Raw genomic sequence first — 16218 nt, 5'->3', positions numbered from 1 at the left:
ACTGTCTGAGACGACACCCCTAAACATTCCAGATACTTTTCAGGGGCTCAGCAGATATAGGTAGGTGTCTATCTTTTGGTGACAAGAAGAGGAAGTAAGCATTGCACTGGAGCCCTCCTTAGAGCACCAGAATGCACCTATAATATGCTTTATAGTGGATATGCCTAAAGCTCCATCCAGTTTCCATATAATATTCTGTAAGTATATAAGTCATCCAAACATTTGAGAAAGGCAGAGTGTAAACCTTTCATGTTAGGTTCTCAAATTCCTTCCAGGAAGAGCTGTGCCTTGGGTCTGTCTCTCCATAGGTCTCTTTGGTTGGGTACAGAGTAGCCTCTAGCCTCAGCAGACAGGTGTGATTTGATTAAACTGAAGGAAGCACTGTTACCAGGCCCATTCCTAGGATGAAAACCTAGGTCTTTTTGATAAGGGAAGAGCTAGTGTTCCCTTATCAGAGGGAGTCTTGTCCTTCCAGGAATAGTACAGCTTTGCCAGAGGGTGAACAGCTGAGGCAAGCAGGATGGGTCCATTTACCAGGTACCCAGTCCAGCCTGTGGCTGTAGTGGAGACCGTCAGGGTAAGGGTAAATAAACATCACACTCTCTAACTGGCACCAAGATGATGGCTCAGGGCTTCAGGCCTTGAACAGCGATGAGCAGAGTGGAGTGAGGGTGAATATGGCCCAGCAAACACCAGATCCTCTGTTCAGAATCAGGTAGTTACAGGTGCCTTTGGGCAATCCTAAGGTCTTCGGACGGCCATGTGCAGAACTACCTGTTCACACCTCTACCTAGTGGCTTTCGACCTCACATCCTCAGGAGCAGACTCCTGCCTGCAGGGACCGTCCTTGGAGTCGGAGTCCAAGTCAGTGTGATGGTGACCAGAAGCCTGGGTTTCTGTCCAGCACAATGGAAGGCCCTAAGGGTTTTTAAACAATCCCTCACAGGGATGGAGAAATGTGGTGGTCCTAGTCGCACTGTGCAAGAAAAATGAGAATCTGGGCAGGCTGAGAAGGAATGGGAAGTGTCACGATGCCATGGAGTTGCTATGCTAGGATGGAAGAACTGGGAGGAGCCCTTTGGACGATCTGTAGGGAGTTACCTGCAGCTCGAGAAAACTGGAGACAGTCCGGGATAGGGGTGGGGATTAAGGGAAGGTGTACATCTGCTGGTTTTCCCCCCAAGCCCTCAGTCTAGGAAGTACTGTAGCAGGTTCGAGACTCCACCTGTTAGATCTTTTTCTCCATTCATGTCTGCTAACCTATCGAACTGGAAGATTATCTTTAAAGCATTTGTTTTGTAAACAGATGCCCAGACCCTTGTCATCCCTCACTGGATCTGCCCACCTTTCTCAAAGATTTGATTTTCAAAACACGTAGGTAACCAGATGGCTTTCAGCATCCTTCAGTTTGGGCTGTTTTCGTGATTTTAATATTTTGTTTTTTAAAAATAGCTAAGTGTATCACTCGCCTCGCCTGCCTGACAGTCCCACCAACAGCTAGTCTCTTACTCTGGCTGCCCGGCGGGCATCTGTCCCTGCGCACAAATCCCTTTCCCTGGCTGGGGCGCTGTCCAGCTTCTGGGTCCTGGGTCCACGGCCCCAGCTCTAGAGCACAAGGGGCCGAGTGAACCCCTCTCGCTGTCCTTTTGAGGCAGCAGCGACCAGTCCGGTAGCGCCCCACGCGGATGGGCTGCTTCACCACTCGGGCTCTGGCCCAGGTCACCGCGCCAAGGAGTGGCAGGGGCGCAGTCCCGGGTACGCGCAGGGGAGGGGAGGCCGGGGCGGGTACAGCTGGGGGCGTGTCCAGGAAGGGAATCCAACCTGGGAGGGGCACGGAGGGTGGGGGCCGTGCGCCGGGCCGGCGGGCAGCTGGGCCCCTGAGCCGCCCGCGTACGTCCAGCGTGCCGCCTTGCCGGCAAACAGCAGACCAACCGAGGCCACGCCCGCGCGCGCGCGCCGCGTGTCCCCGCCCGCTCGTCGGTCGGAGCGCGGCTGGCGGCGCGGTGGCGGCTCGGCACGGCGGTGGCCGGGCGCAGGCAGCCGGGCGGAGTAGCAGACTGCGCCGAAGCCGCCCCAGGCGCAGGGCTCGCGGCGGCGGAGAGCGCCGGACTCATCGGGGCCCGCGGCCACCCGCGCCTTTCAATGGGCAGCTCGCACTTGCTCAACAAGGGCCTGCCGCTGGGTAAGGCCGCGCGCTCGCATTTCCGGCTGCGGGCGGGGGGGCGGGGGCGGGGCGGCCGGGCGCGCGCTGCGCTGGCTTTGTGTACGAGTGCGCGTGCGCGCTCGGTGCGCGCGCTGGGGACCCTTGAGGCTAACGGGAGGTGCGCATGCGCGAACTGCCGCACAGGCGTGTGCGTGCGTGTGCGCGTCCTTATTTTCCGCTGCCCGCTCGCGACCCGCGCAGGTGACAAAGGGGTCTGTGGTGCTACGACCCAGGCTGTGACCGTGCCGGGCCTGTTCTCCTGTCCCGTGGGCCCGCGAGGATCCTTCTCGTGGACACCCAGGCGGGACCTAGGTGTTCCCGGAGTGACGGGCTTTCGGATTCCGCTTGGGCCTCGGCTCGGCAGATCCCGGAGCGGGTAGTCCTCCTAGAGGTGGCACTGAGGGAACATAGGTGGGCTACATGCCTATCACCCCTCTAGACGACTTAGTGATGCTCAGCTTGGCCCCTGTATTTGGACTACTTAGTTTTTTATTCATTTGTGAAAGTCCTTAAACCACAGGGGTCCTGTCTGTGGAGGGCAGTCCTTCCTTGGCAGCGTTCCCTGGCCGCGCAGCCTGGCGCACGCGCAATGAACACGACCCCACCTTCGGGCGGGGCAGCCCGGAGGTTTCAGAGCTCTCAGGAGCTTTTGCTCACCTTCGAAGCGCCCCGTGGAGTCCCTCTCTTTGGCCCTTCCACCTTAATGATGACAGGGCTTGACCCCACCAGCTCTGCCCTCACAAGGGCACTGCCTTCTTCCTCATAGCATGAAAGATGGCAGAAGAAGAATCCTTGCAGCATGTGCTGCCAGCAGGAAATAAGGAACTGAACTGGGCAGGAGGGAAAGAGGGAGGCGCCCTGTGATGGCCTACTGCACCTCTTATCAGACAAGGCCATTTTGCAGATCCTGACAGTCAGTCTGTTTCAGGGTGTGGCAGTTAGGTAAGGCCCTCCAGGCCTGCGTCTATCCTGAACTGGTGGTGGGTACTCCTCCCCCACACTGCACCCTTTCAGAGCTATAACTCCCTGGAGGCATGCATATGTATGTATGTATGTATGTATGTATATCTCAACACCACATACACACACACACACACACATACACACACACACACTCTGTGTGTGTTTGTGGGAAGAGGCTCTGCACCCAAACCGGCAGGGTTATAGGCCAGAATTTACCATGGGGTGGGGAGGGCAGGCCCAGCCCATTGCCTTCCAGAAATCAGCAGGACAGCCTTCGTCCTGGCCTTGCCTGTCAAACCTTTCCTGGCCCAGTTCCATGTCCCTTGTACTAGTGAGCTTTTGATTGGTTAGGACAAATTTGCCTTCTAGGAAGGAGTTTAGTTGTCTAGTATTCAGGAAAGTGAACCCTGTAAGCCAGGGTGTCAGCAAGATGATACCTAGTGGTTTTATTCCCCGGGGAAGTATGTTCCCTTACTGTGTTCTGCTTTGTCACTTGCAGAAACAGAGAGCATGTGTCCATTATAAACAGGAGTGCACGGGATGCTTACCCCAGTGTGGTTGGCATGCAGGACATCAGGGTTACTGCTACAGAGTGGAGCTAACATCTTTGAGTCCCAGAGGATCATGATCTCTGGAAGAATGATGCAGGACATGAATATGTGTGTTCTCTCTGTTTCATCTGTAACATGGGCTAACAGCTGTGGGATATGCCAAGTTCAGGGACACAATTGTGGGTTGTGTGGGGTAATACTGTTCTCTGGACCTCTATGTGTTTCCTTGTCTTGTTACTATTTAGGGTGGCAGCTGTGGTTTGAGGCTACCCTTTCTCTGCTCTGGAGCTTGGTCAGGCATGGCCCTGCTGTGTGTGTCAGCCTGGCTTCCACAGATGTCTGAGGGCACTGTGCCATGTTAGTTGTACATAATGTGGACTGAAGCCTGTAGATTCTTGGTGGGACCTCAGTGGTCAGCTCTTGGCTCTGATGTCTCTTCTGTCACCTGTGGGCCTGTAGCAGGCTTGAGCTGTGTGCCTCACCTTTATCCAGATGAACATGCTCAGAGGGCTGATGTCTTCAGGGTTCTGGATCCCTGGCCTCCAGCCTTCCCACAGCTCACTGTTTCCTACCTGCCTTTTGAACTTCATTGGTGGGTGCCCACAGTGTAACCTGGCAAGAAACAGAATTCTGTGAACATTCATCCTCAGACCTGTTGAGGACTCACTTGGGTAGAACTCTGTCCATGTGACCTAGTAGCCCTGTGGCTCCTGGTGTGGTGTGTAAAGCAGACATGTCCTGAGGTCTTTGCTGCATGGCAACACCTTCACACTAGCTTTTATTCTCTTAGTATCAGGAAAGGATTTGGCTTGCATGGTTCTGGGCAGGGTGGCCTTCCTCCAAGCCCCGAGATAGAAGCTGCTACACGAGAGAGGCAGCAGCTTATGTGGAGTTGGTTTTGTAGTTCAGCCATGTCACCTGAAAGTCTGCCAGCACCAGTGCCTGCATTCTGCATCCTCACACTCACTGACTGTCAGCAGTGACTCTGGTTCTGTGGGGGTAGATGTGTTCAGCCTCCTGTGTCTTGCAGCAGTCTTGCAGCAGTCCAGCACCCTTCTCCCTCTGGTGCTGAGGGCCATGATCATAAACATATACCATCTTTCCCAGAGCCCAGACTGTCACTGTGTCGGGTGGTAGCTTTAGAAGAAGTGCTCATTTTCTATGAAGTTGAAACTTTTTGTGTGGTCTCTTGTCAGATTTGCCTTACTTAGCTTCTGTGAAGTTCTAGGTCTTTGTGTGTCCCCTAGTCAGCATCAGACCTGACTGGCAGTGTAGGAGCTTGAAGACTTCGGGGACAGGGCTACATTGACTTGGGTGGGTTAAAGAAAAATTTAGTAGGCTTGGGATGATGATGTGTGGTCCAGAGGTGCTGGGTTTGTACCTCACAGGGAAGCATGGAAGTGGGGACCCAGAAAGATCTGCACCCCTCCCCAGGCATTGCTATCCCTTGTTTTGAGTGGCTGTGGTGCTCTTCCTGCCACTGTTTCCAGCAGAGGTACACAGGGCTGCTTCACCTGGAGATAAGTCTCTAGTGAAGCTTTCTGTAAATCCTATGACCTCTGTGTCCTTTACAAGGCCAGGGCTCTCTACGGTGTTAGAAAGATGTCCTATTCAGAAAGGCAGGAAGGGTGGCAGCCCCTAATAAGCTGGAAAATCACACACAGCTTGTGTTCTTCTAGTGAGACTAGTTTTCCCAACTGGCTTTGGAATGGGCATGTGTTCTAGGGTGTCAAGACCGGCAGTATTTGTTGTAACACACACAGGCAAACTGATACACATAGACACAAAATAGCCAACGTGGCTGGAAATGAGTCTCAGTGGTAAATCCATGCCCTTTATCATGTTTTCTATTCTGTGCCTCCCCTGGTGTGTGGTATAAGTCACAGCTGGCTGCAGAACACTCTTGTTTCTCACAGATACCTTCCCTCAGTGCCACCTCATTGTCCTGCTGTGCTTTACCCATGCCTTGGGCAGTGCCTGCCCTGGAGGTTCATGTAGCAGCTGTTTGACTAGCTTACTCCTGTTGCCCTTACTTTTCAGCTCCATTCTTGCTAGGTAGCAGGAGCTTCCAGCTTTGGCCTCCACCTGATCTGAGTGTCCAGGTTCTGTCCTCTGACCTCCAGACCTGGGTAGGGATCAGCCCACAGGACAGCTTTGTAACCAGAGAGTACTACTTGGGATTAGAGCTGGCCTTGTAATCCAGAGGGATCTGAGCTTAGAGGTAGGAGGAGACCCCCTCTGTTGCTGGGGAATTCTTTCCCAGAGGGCCTTTAAGGAGGATGGGAGGGATCCGGTTTTTGTTGAGAAGTGCTGGCCATTCTCAGAAGTTTTTGTTTGTTTGTTTGTTTGGTTGGTTGGTTGAGGCAGGGTTCTAGAGCCCTCATGGCCCAGATAGCTGTTGATTTTGATATTACAGATGACAGTGGTCCATGCAAGGGACAAATACTCCTTGCCATAAGTCTTGTCAGAGCTTCCAGAATTCTGACTTTAGATCTGTTCTTCTGCAGTGGCTCTTTAGCACCCTCTTCTGGGAAAGTTCAACATGGCATCACTAAGAGGAGGGTTGGGCCTGTGGCAGGTGCCTGGCACAGGCAGGCTGTGACTCTAGGGCGTTGTTGCTGCTTTACTGACTGGCTGTGCATTGTCTGTAGTGTTCCTCAAGGCTGGGCATATTCTGGAGGCTAGCACTGGGTATTTATGCTGGGAATTCACAGAGAGAGCTTGTGAAAAAGTTTGTGAGTATTCTGAAAAGAGATATTCCCCAAATATATTGGGTGCTGGTTTCTGAGGCCTCAACCTACCTTGGATTATGGCCATGTGTGGTCTTTCTGGAAGAGCTTCCAGAGTATTGACTGACAGGTGGTCTTGTCTCTTGGTGATGCTGAAGGGTGGCAAGGCTAGGCTCCATCTTAGCATCCTAGCATCCTGATGTCCAGCTAAACTGAGGGGTTGGCCCTTGTGTGGGGTTCAAATACTAAGAACAGAGACCAGGGCTTTGGTTGCTCAGTGACACACTTTGGGGATTGGGCTTTGTGCTCGCCTGTAATGTCCTAGGTTTCTGGGCTACAAGCCCTACCAAAATGTGTGTGAGTGTCAAGGCCCACACTCAGTACAACTAGGCAGCACTTTCAGGAGAACCAGGTGACTGTTAGCCATTCTGGGATGCTTTGAGCAGGGACTTGGAAGGAAGTTGGGTAGAATGTTAGAAAGCCAGCATCTAGCAAGCTTTTCTGAAAGTCTCATTAAAAGATCCATGTTGAGACATGGTTGGGACAGCCTTAGATGTCAGGAAATGTAAGTATAAAGGAGAGGAAACTCAGGACCACTTGGTAGGTCCCATTCTGTAATTGCATGTTTCTGTATTCAATGTAGGCTGCCTTGACCTCTCAGTTTGAGAACACAGGGCTGAGCCAGAAGTCTGGTGGGGTAACCAAGCACAGAGCTGTTCCTAGGTCCACATAGATGACTCGGGACCTTGCCCTAATCTAGAATCACAAACACGGAGTGAGTGAGTGCCTTGCTGTCCAGGTTGGTCTTCTGGTTGCTGCAGCTGGGCAGGGATAAGGATATAGCAAAAAGCTTCACTTTCATGAAGCTTCCTGGAGTTTGAGTTTTAGCTGGCCTTTGATGGCATTTTAACTTGTCTCTTGTGTTTGATTTTTAGTAAGACTTTGAACCCGACGCAGGCTTCAGTGGCTGCTGTGGAGCAGAAGCCTGAGAGCTTTGGTTGGAGACAATAAGACGTGGGATGAGGCTCCGTGACAGAACGCGGTTCGGCCTGGGGATTCTGAAGACAAAAAGCTTTGGACAGGCGAATTCATGGTCGTGGAAACCCCGCCCCAATTAAGCAATGTCAGGTTGGTAGGGGCTGCCAAGTGAAGCCATCTCTGCAAGGGAATTACAAGAGGGACATGGGCTGCATAAGTTAGGCAGGCTGACCTATGGCTAACGACTGTGGGATGCCTGAGGAACATGCTTGGTGTTTGCAGGCTGCCTTGGTCAGCAGTCATCCAGCTACTGTGCTAAGGGTTGGTTTCTGTAAGAAAAGTGACCTGAGGGTATGGAGGTGGGTGCTGAGGGCAGGTCTTACCTGAAGGAGCTTGAGGGCCAGTTTTGAGGCTGTGCAAGTCCCAGAGAGCCTGAGCATAGCTCAAAGGGCTTTCTTGTCTTTTATGTCTTCAGATTGGGAAAGGTTCTTAAGTAAAGCTCAGCCCTGGGTTAGTTTTCCTGTACAGCATGGTCTAGTTACTAGACCTGTCTGCCTCCTAGATGGCTTTGCTTGGGAGGACCAAAACACTGCATCAGCTCTGTGAATAAAGAGGTACTATAAGCCCGCTGTGTTTTAGAGGGCTTGGTTTTTTGTCCTTCCGATGAATCTTTGGGTGTCATACCCATTTTTAGATGAAGATACAGACTTAGACCCCAGCCTAGCCATATCTGCATCCATAGGTCCTCAGTGAGGAGTTGTCTACTGGGTGAGAGAATGGAGTTTCTATCAGACTGTCAGGCTGGGCAGGTCCTTGATGAAGTATAGGCTACTTCCTAGGCAGTAGGCCCAGACTGTGCTTTGAGGGCTTGCTTTGTAACATTAGAGGATTTGTTGACATGGGCATTGCTTGCCATAGTAGTGATTCTTACAAAATATTGTGTTCAAGACAGGGAATGAGAAAAGTAGATGTTTACCCCCTTTTAAAATAGCAGTAAGTCCATTACCTGCTACAAGAAGTAACACTTTTATGTGAGAAAAGCCACTTTGCAAGTCCAAGCTGGAGAACAATTGGATTATTGTTGTTTGTCCACCTCTGTTGCCTGGTGATAGGGATAGCTAGGGATGTGGTTCATAGAGACCAAGGAAGGGAATATGCAAATACCGAGCCTGTGACCTTGCATATCTCATATTGAAGGCTGGGTCCATCTAATCTCAGCACCTTTACTTTTATTGTTAATAAAGGCATGGATGGGTATAGCTGTGTCTTCTCAGGCACATTGACCCTGGGGAAGGGCTCTGTGCAGCAACACCTCTGTCTCACAGCTGGAGATCTTGGGCTTAGTGTTGCCTAGAGGGTAGCTCCATTATCTCTTGGTGGTCAGTGAGAACTGTGTCACAACCCAAGGTACTCAGTTCCAGGGTGGGGAGCACTTAGAGACTTGCTGTAAATGGCTGTGACAGTCCCTAGAGCATTGTCTTTCTGTGACATGGATTCTCTGAGGCACTTCTTGGCACTGGAAGTTTGGGGTAGCCCCTGTACCTGAAGGCAAGAAAGATGAGTGTGGACTGTACAGGATGCTGCTAGCCAGCAGCTATTGCAGGGCTACCTCTGGCAGTCTTAGTGCGAGACTGTGTTTCTTGTCCTCCACTCTCCACTGTGCCTTGGTCAATTCTTTTGGTCAGCTTTCGGAATGGTGGGACAAAGCCCTGCCTCGTGCTGCCTGCTACCATGGACCTACCTTTGGCCTCCTTAAGGTGCTGCCCAGCTGAAGGTGGCCAGACAGAACCTGGGAAATCCTTGCTCCTGTATTTGGCCCCAAGTGGGGTCTAGTTTAGTGTGTCATGTTGGGAACAAACTGATTTTGTATCCACAAAGGCTTTTGTGGAGCTAGGAATCAGACCCAGAACCTCACACCCACTAGTCAAGTGCTTTTCTCCTGAGTTGTACTCCAAGCCTAAGGTTTTGATCTGGGAGGTGGGTTCTTAGAGTGTCATTACCCCCACCTTTTTTTTTTGTTTGTTTGTTTGTTTGTTTTTTGTTTTTTTCGAGACACGGTTTCTCTGTATAGCCCTGGCTGTCCTGGAACTCACTCTGTAGACCAGGCTGGCCTCGAACTCAGAAATCCTCCTGCCTCTGCCTCCCAAGTGCTGGGATTAAAGGCATGCGCCACCACCGCCCGGCTTTTTTTTTTTTTTTTTTTTTTTTTTTTTCTTTACTGTAACACTGTTTTTTTGCCTTTGAAATCTACCACTAGGAATGATATCAGTTAAGGCCATATGCTAAACATTACTCTGTGGTCACTCTGTTGGGTTCTGGGCAGTCATGTGGTGGATTTAGGCATCAAAGAGCAACCAGGCACTTTCCTGAATCCCATCATTTTGTGATCTGCACATACTGTGTTGACAAGATAGCCTTTGGCTGTAGGGAGCCAGGGATGAGGTGTCTCCTACCTCCCCTGTCCTCTTGTCTACCACAGCCTCCCTAGAGTCTGCAAGGATTTCAGGTCCTATGCCCTTGAGGGATTGATGGTCTGGGTCTACTCAGTCATCAGTAAGCTATAGCAAACTATTTTCTTCTCCACAGTTTTAATTTGCTTTTTACAAAGCCCCACGTAACCAGATGCTGAGTACAGCAAGTTCTCAGGGCTGATCTCTCCAATTCGAGTGGGTAGTACAGTCCTCAGGTCACAGACTGGAGCTGCTGAGGGCATTAAGTGGTTTGCTCCTCTCTTGCAGGCGTCCGACCTCCCATCATGAACGGGCCCATGCACCCTCGGCCCCTGGTGGCGCTGCTGGATGGCCGGGACTGCACAGTGGAGATGCCTATCCTGAAGGATGTGGCCACAGTAGCCTTCTGTGATGCACAGTCCACACAGGAGATCCATGAGAAGGTAGTGTCATATGTTCCTACTAATAGTTGGCCAAGCTTTATGGGGGAGTAGGGGACTCCAGAGCGTGGGCCATACAACCTTAGGTTGCAGTCTGAGTCAGCACACAACACTAGTCATGTTCCTTGGCCTCTGGCCACAGTGAGTCTAAATACCACCTGGTCTTGTGTGGCCTGGCCTGGTCAGGAAGTGTAGAGTTGGGCTTACTCTGGGTCTTCTTGACTTACATTGTAGCCAGTTCATTGGAAGTGGAACTGTGGGTACCTGGCAGTGATTATGCTGGAGGCTACCTGGCATACATAGAAAAAAGGGCACGATATCCTCACCCACAGTGCCTACCTAGAACTTGTGGTCAGGTGCTTAGCAGCTCTGAGCAGCTTCTGTGATTCATGTTTGCTCAGATATGTTGGGTTTCTCTGTTACCCAGAGTGTGTTATCTGATTTCTGCTTGTATTAAAGTTAATTCAGACTTTGCACTGAAGATAGCTTGAAAACATTCTTTAAAACAAATCTAAAGTGTTTCAGGAGCTGACAGGGTAGAACCAGTCAGGGATTAAAGCCACAAGGGACCTGGCACCTGCTCTTATGGATGGTCTGGATGGTTAGCCTGGAAATGTGCTTCACTGGGAAGAATGGTGAGCTTTGTTCTTGGTGGCACTATAGCCTCAAAGGGTGGGTCTTTCAGCTCATTGCAGATGTTGCCTCAGACCCAGAGGGCAGTGAAATCCATATCTGAACTTACTTCACGTAGCCTACTACTCAGCCTTCTCAGTCTGCCAGACACGGGGTTTAGCGTGTAGTGAACCTACAGCCCTGCTCCCCAGTGGCTGTGGATTCATCTGGGACAGTCATTCCAGCCTGAGCCCAGTGTGTGTCTGTAGTCCTTGGGTATTTGTCACTTCTGTATAGATAATCAGTTACAAGGAGGTAAGGCTCTGTGAGTAGAATAGAGCTTCTGGCCCATGGGAGACACAGGCTGACTGCAGGATGGGCTGCCTTCAGCCAAGAGAGAAACTGAGAGAGATTGTCATGTTGAAAGTCATGTGGTAGGTGTGAAGGGGCAAAGTTGAAAACACAGGGCTTCAAGACACTAAAACTAAAAGTAGAAATTACCACTTAGGGCATAGTAGCAAGCAAGCAGGAAGAGACCAGAAGTCTTGATTCTTATGCCTTAAGGAGAAGAGTGGGGAGTGGGAGGAGAGTAAGAGCAAGGAGTAGGCAAGGTAATAAAACCCAGAAGTCAGAGGGGAAGCGCTCGATGCAAAAATGAGAATTCACTGGCAGAAGAATTCCCCAAACAATAGGAAACTATGTTAATTAAGGACCTTGAGCCTGTGGCATGGCATGGACAGTAATCAGTGGTACTCTATACTGTTATATACCCTTGTAGCATGCCAGCAGCCATACTCTGGGGCCTTTGTCCTAACAGATATGACCTGCATTCTCACCTGAAGGTGTGGCATTGATTCACAGTAGCTCAAACTGGACAACCACCCAGTGCCCTTTGGTGATATGCTAGACAAATTGTATCCTGCCACAGATCCTGGCCCAGGCAAGGTATGACCCACCTTGGGTATATATCACTGAGGGAAATCACCTCCCTCTTTCCGTTGGCTGGAAAATGGGTGTGATGGCTGAAGCCTGGGTAGAAACCTTGTACCACAAGAAGAAAGCCATATACAGGGAATGGCATAGCCACAAGACAGGAGTCTGGTACCCAAATAACTATGAAAATGCAATAGGGCATGTGGGACACCTGTGTCTAGGTGTGGAAAGGAAATAACTGTCTTATATATCCTTGTTATATGGTAATTTCCACCTTTTTTTTTTCCTTTTTTCTTTTTTCTTTTTGCTGTTTGCTTTTTGCTTTTTTCGAGACAGGGTTTCTCTGAATAGCCCTGGCTGTCCTGGAACTCACTCTGTAGACTAGGCTGGCATCGAACTCAGAAATCTGCCTGCCTCTGCCTCCCAAGTGCTGGGATTCAAGGCATACATCACTACTGCCCGGCAATTTCCACCTTTTAAGTGCAAAAAGTCCTCACAAATGGCTGAGTGTTACTATCTACAATGCAGATGAGTATCTTATACTATTAGTGAAGAACATGATGAAGAAAATTTTGCAGAGACCTTGGCTCTTCTGGCATGGACCCAGGAGGTCTATTAGAAGGGCTATGGATGTGGGAAAGTCAGCTTGTGGTAGGAATCTCAGAACATCCTTGGGCTGGATACTGTACAAATATCTCAGCCAAATGATCTCTAGCCCAGAGTTGCATGGGGCCCAGGAGGAATTCAGGGACACTGCTCCTAGCATGTGCTAAGTGAGGACTTAGGGCAGCAGGAAGTCTCCAAAGGGGTCCTGTGGAGATGGAAGAATGACACTCCATGACCCTATGGGTGGAGAACACCCCAGGCCAGAGGAAGTCTCTTGCACCTAAGAAATGAGTGAACAGAAGTGTCTCATGTGACCAGCAGGCTGCAAAGGCCCTGACCTTGGGTGGGCTCAAGCTGTAGACACATCTGGAATCTGGACAAAGGTTGAGAGGAGAGGGTTTCACGGTATGCAGGAGTCCACTGCCATGGATCAGCAGGGCCCGAGACTCTGAAACCATTGTTTATGCTTTGATGGGACAAAGCAGGGGACCGAGGGATGTGCGTGCCCTTCAGGTATTTGGGCAAACTGCTGGTGAACTTAGTTCCAGGGCTGGGATGGTGTTCTGGTTGGATGGCAGCAGTTGGAAGAGCAGGAGACTTATGCAACTTCAGAAAGGACTCTGTAGGCATTCTAAATGACACACAGAGGAAAATAAGCAGCAATAAAACCCAGTGAGGTCAACTGGACCCTTTGTGCCCTGGCTGTGTTTAAGATCTTCAGGCCCTCCCAGGCAGCAGGAAAAGGAAGTCCTTGCAGAAAACTGGCCAGAGAAGCACTGCTTATGTGAACCACTCAGCAAGTCTCTCTCTGGCCCTATGAAAACTCACAGTTCACCAGCAGGTGGCCAGGTGGTCACTGGCACAGTGGGAAACCTAGATGCCACTTCCTTCTGTGGAGCAGAACAGCTGCAGGGGCCCAGGTGTCTGTGAAGTTGGGTAGTATGCAGAGGCTTCAGCCAGTGTTTACTCTGCATATATTCCTGTCAGCAGGAAAATATCTAGTGTGATGGTGAGGTGGGAAGAGCTGCAGTTTCATATAATAGCTGTTCCTGTTTGGGTGATAAAACCATCCTGTATGGTTTGGAGCTTCAGTGTTCTCTCAGCAGGAGGTTGCCGTGACTATGAAACCTTACTGTGGTTTGGGGTGTGAGCTCCATTCAGAACTTGCTGCCACTGGGTGCACTCAGGACCCATTTCCAGCCAAAGGTAGCTGACCTGCATTAGTCATTCATCGTATGTTCTGCCTGCAATGAACGTCTGAGACCCATGTCCTTCTATTCTGGTGTTGAGGACACCAAGTACACTAGGGTCAAATCTCTAACCTGATTACACAGCTGGTGGATGGGGATATGTGATGGCTTGCAAAGGATAGTTTCTTGGAGTTCTATCCTAAGGGGACAGACCCAGAAGCACCCATAGAACAGGTACAGGGTGGATGTTGGTGGTGACCTGGGCTGTAGGTCTCTGTCCACTGTCTAGCAAGTCTACCCCTAGTATGTCCTGCATCTGAGCACTGGTGACTTCATACTAGGTATTAAAAAAAAAAAAAAAAAAAAAAAAAAAAAAAGACACAATGAAAAAATTCACAGAGAAACATAGACAGGCAGATTTCACCCAGGAAGGCAAATCGAAGCACCAGTAGTAGATGAACAGTAGGGTGTGTTTTAGTTACAGAAAACCCAGTGTTGATATCAGCATGTCAGTTGGCAGTTGGACAACAGTGCCTAGAGCTGCAGAGGATCCTCCATTTCTAAGAAATAACTCAAGGAAATGAATACACCAGCTTTTATCATGGAAGAGTTAGCACTGGCAGCTGTCAGGGTGCAGTAGAAAGTTCAGATGTTTTGAGTTCCCCCTTCTCTGTTGGTACATTCTGCAGTACACTGAAAACATGGTTTTGAAAGACATTACTCTCATAGTTAAGTGCTGAGATAAAAAGCAAGCTGGCTGTCCACATGCATGGTGACACACATACACAACATAGTCTTTTAGGGTGTGGATCTATCCTGTCCACAGTCAACCCCTTTGCAAACATAGTGAGGGACCCATGAGCATTTGTTTGTCCAGGCTGGACACCTGGCTCATAACAGGTGTTAAATCTGTCCAAAACTACAGACCCATCCTAATACTACCCCAAGATCTTCCCATTTTGGTCTGCACTGCTCTAACTCATGAGGTTTTTGGGCCTCAGCAAATAATCATTATGTGGGACTGATCTCCACTTCCCCCAGCCTCACCTGCTCTACAGAGCTGTCCCAGGCCCTTCTTCCTGTGCTTGTGACTGTCCATTTGAAATCCATATAGCACAAAGCAGTCAAGGACTTCCCTAAATCTTCCCTTATTCCTATGCTTTGGGCTGCCTCAGCTACCCATTCCCCTTTTACTCTTTCCCACATGGGCTTTCCACAACACTCTACTGTCAAATGGGTACCCACTTTTCTACACAGGTCTAAGTAGCATATGTGGCCCCAATTCCCTCCTTGAAGCCAGGGGCAACCATCAGTTCTGGCCCTGAGCTTATGCATTCTAGGGGCCACTCATCCTAGCATTCCAGAGGCCCCTGTTTCAGCCTCTTATGATCTTCCCTCAGCTCCTAGCTGCTTCTTTTGTGTATAGTAATCTAAATGTTCCCTGGACCCAAAATGAGTGGAAAGGCTGCCCCTGTCTTTGCCCTTAGGGTTCTTCATGACAGGTGAAGGCTGTTCTGCCTCAGTGACAGCTATCTGCATTCTGGGCCATGCACCTGGCTATTGAGGTTGTGTAGCTGTAGAAAAAGGAGGCTGCATCAGTCTTTCCCCATGGAGCAGCCACTGCCCCAGAAGGATGCCTGTTGACACTATTTTTTTTTTTAGCTGTTCTATTATGTTCTTATAACTTTACCTCCCTTCCAACCCTTACTCCACCCTAATCCTTTCCAACCCCCCAACACTAGGTAGGAGAGAAAGAAGGTTAGAGAGGTAAGGGGTATAGACCTCTTTAGACTACTTCTTGCTGACTAGGGTGTTGAGTTTCTTGGTGCCAGTCCAATCTGTTATCAGGATATTTCCAACTTCTCATCAAACTTCAGGAGCAGCGGAGGGGAGCAGCAGTTGCCTTCTTTGGAGTACCTCTGGCCTCTCTCGGGGCTCTGGCATTTATTCCTTCTTCAGCACCCCCAAAATTAAACTATCTGCAGTTGGAAAAAATCATACCTTTCCTAGAGCATAGTTAATAGCTGTGGACAAACTGAAGCAGCTCCATATCCCACACCTGGGATCAAAACCAAAATATCCACATAACTGGATTTTTAAAGAAACCAAAATTCTCACTGAATTACTTTAGCTCCACTATACCAGCTGGAAGTACCAATATGGAGGAGGACAGGCACCAGAGTTGCCTTATTACACAATGTAATGCCCTCTTAGAGGCTGGCCCTGCCACTCCCAATCTAATGTGCCTCTGGATATGTTTGTTAACGTGGATGCTCTTTACACTTCTTCAAGGAGACTGGTGTGGACTGGGCCCCATTGTTTTGGGCATGGAGTCTGGTTGTTAGCAGCTGGTGCTGTGCTGCTACTCTTTGCCTTTGGACACCATCCACAGCCTCTCTGCTGAGTTCTAATGGTAGCATGCTGCTCTTCTGAGAGAGCTGTCTGTCCTTGGGAGAGCACAGCTGTCCCTGCATTGTGTTTCCAGTGTCTTCCCTTGTGTTCCTTCTGCCTCCCATGACCCTCTGTTTTGGCTGGCTGCAGAGCCTTTGGGTACCTTTGGTGG

At 50.0% G+C, this 16218-nt stretch overlaps 1 protein-coding gene across 3 annotated transcripts in view; it reads left to right on the top strand.

Moving 5' to 3' along the window:
• Positions 1-1956: 1956 nt before the first annotated feature.
• Ctbp1 (C-terminal binding protein 1) overlaps positions 1957-16218 on the top strand; it is a 28736-nt gene continuing 14474 nt past the window's right edge. The window contains exons 1-3 of one of the 3 annotated variants that reach the window (XM_034508543.2): positions 1969-2182; positions 7382-7574; positions 10163-10317. In XM_034508543.2, the coding sequence (XP_034364434.1) occupies positions 7568-7574; positions 10163-10317 (162 nt within the window). In that variant the 5' untranslated portion in view covers positions 1969-2182; positions 7382-7567. Of the gene's footprint in view, positions 2183-7381; positions 7575-10162; positions 10318-16218 lie in introns of all 3 variants that reach the window. The other 2 variants (XM_034508540.2, XM_034508541.2) reach the window with 2 other exon arrangements.

The sequence above is a fragment of the Arvicanthis niloticus genome, chromosome 7, assembly GCF_011762505.2.
Source record: "Arvicanthis niloticus isolate mArvNil1 chromosome 7, mArvNil1.pat.X, whole genome shotgun sequence".
Lineage (NCBI taxonomy): Eukaryota > Metazoa > Chordata > Mammalia > Rodentia > Muridae > Arvicanthis > Arvicanthis niloticus.
Note: the sequence above shows the minus strand (reverse complement) of the source record. Positions and strands in the feature narration are given on the sequence as shown.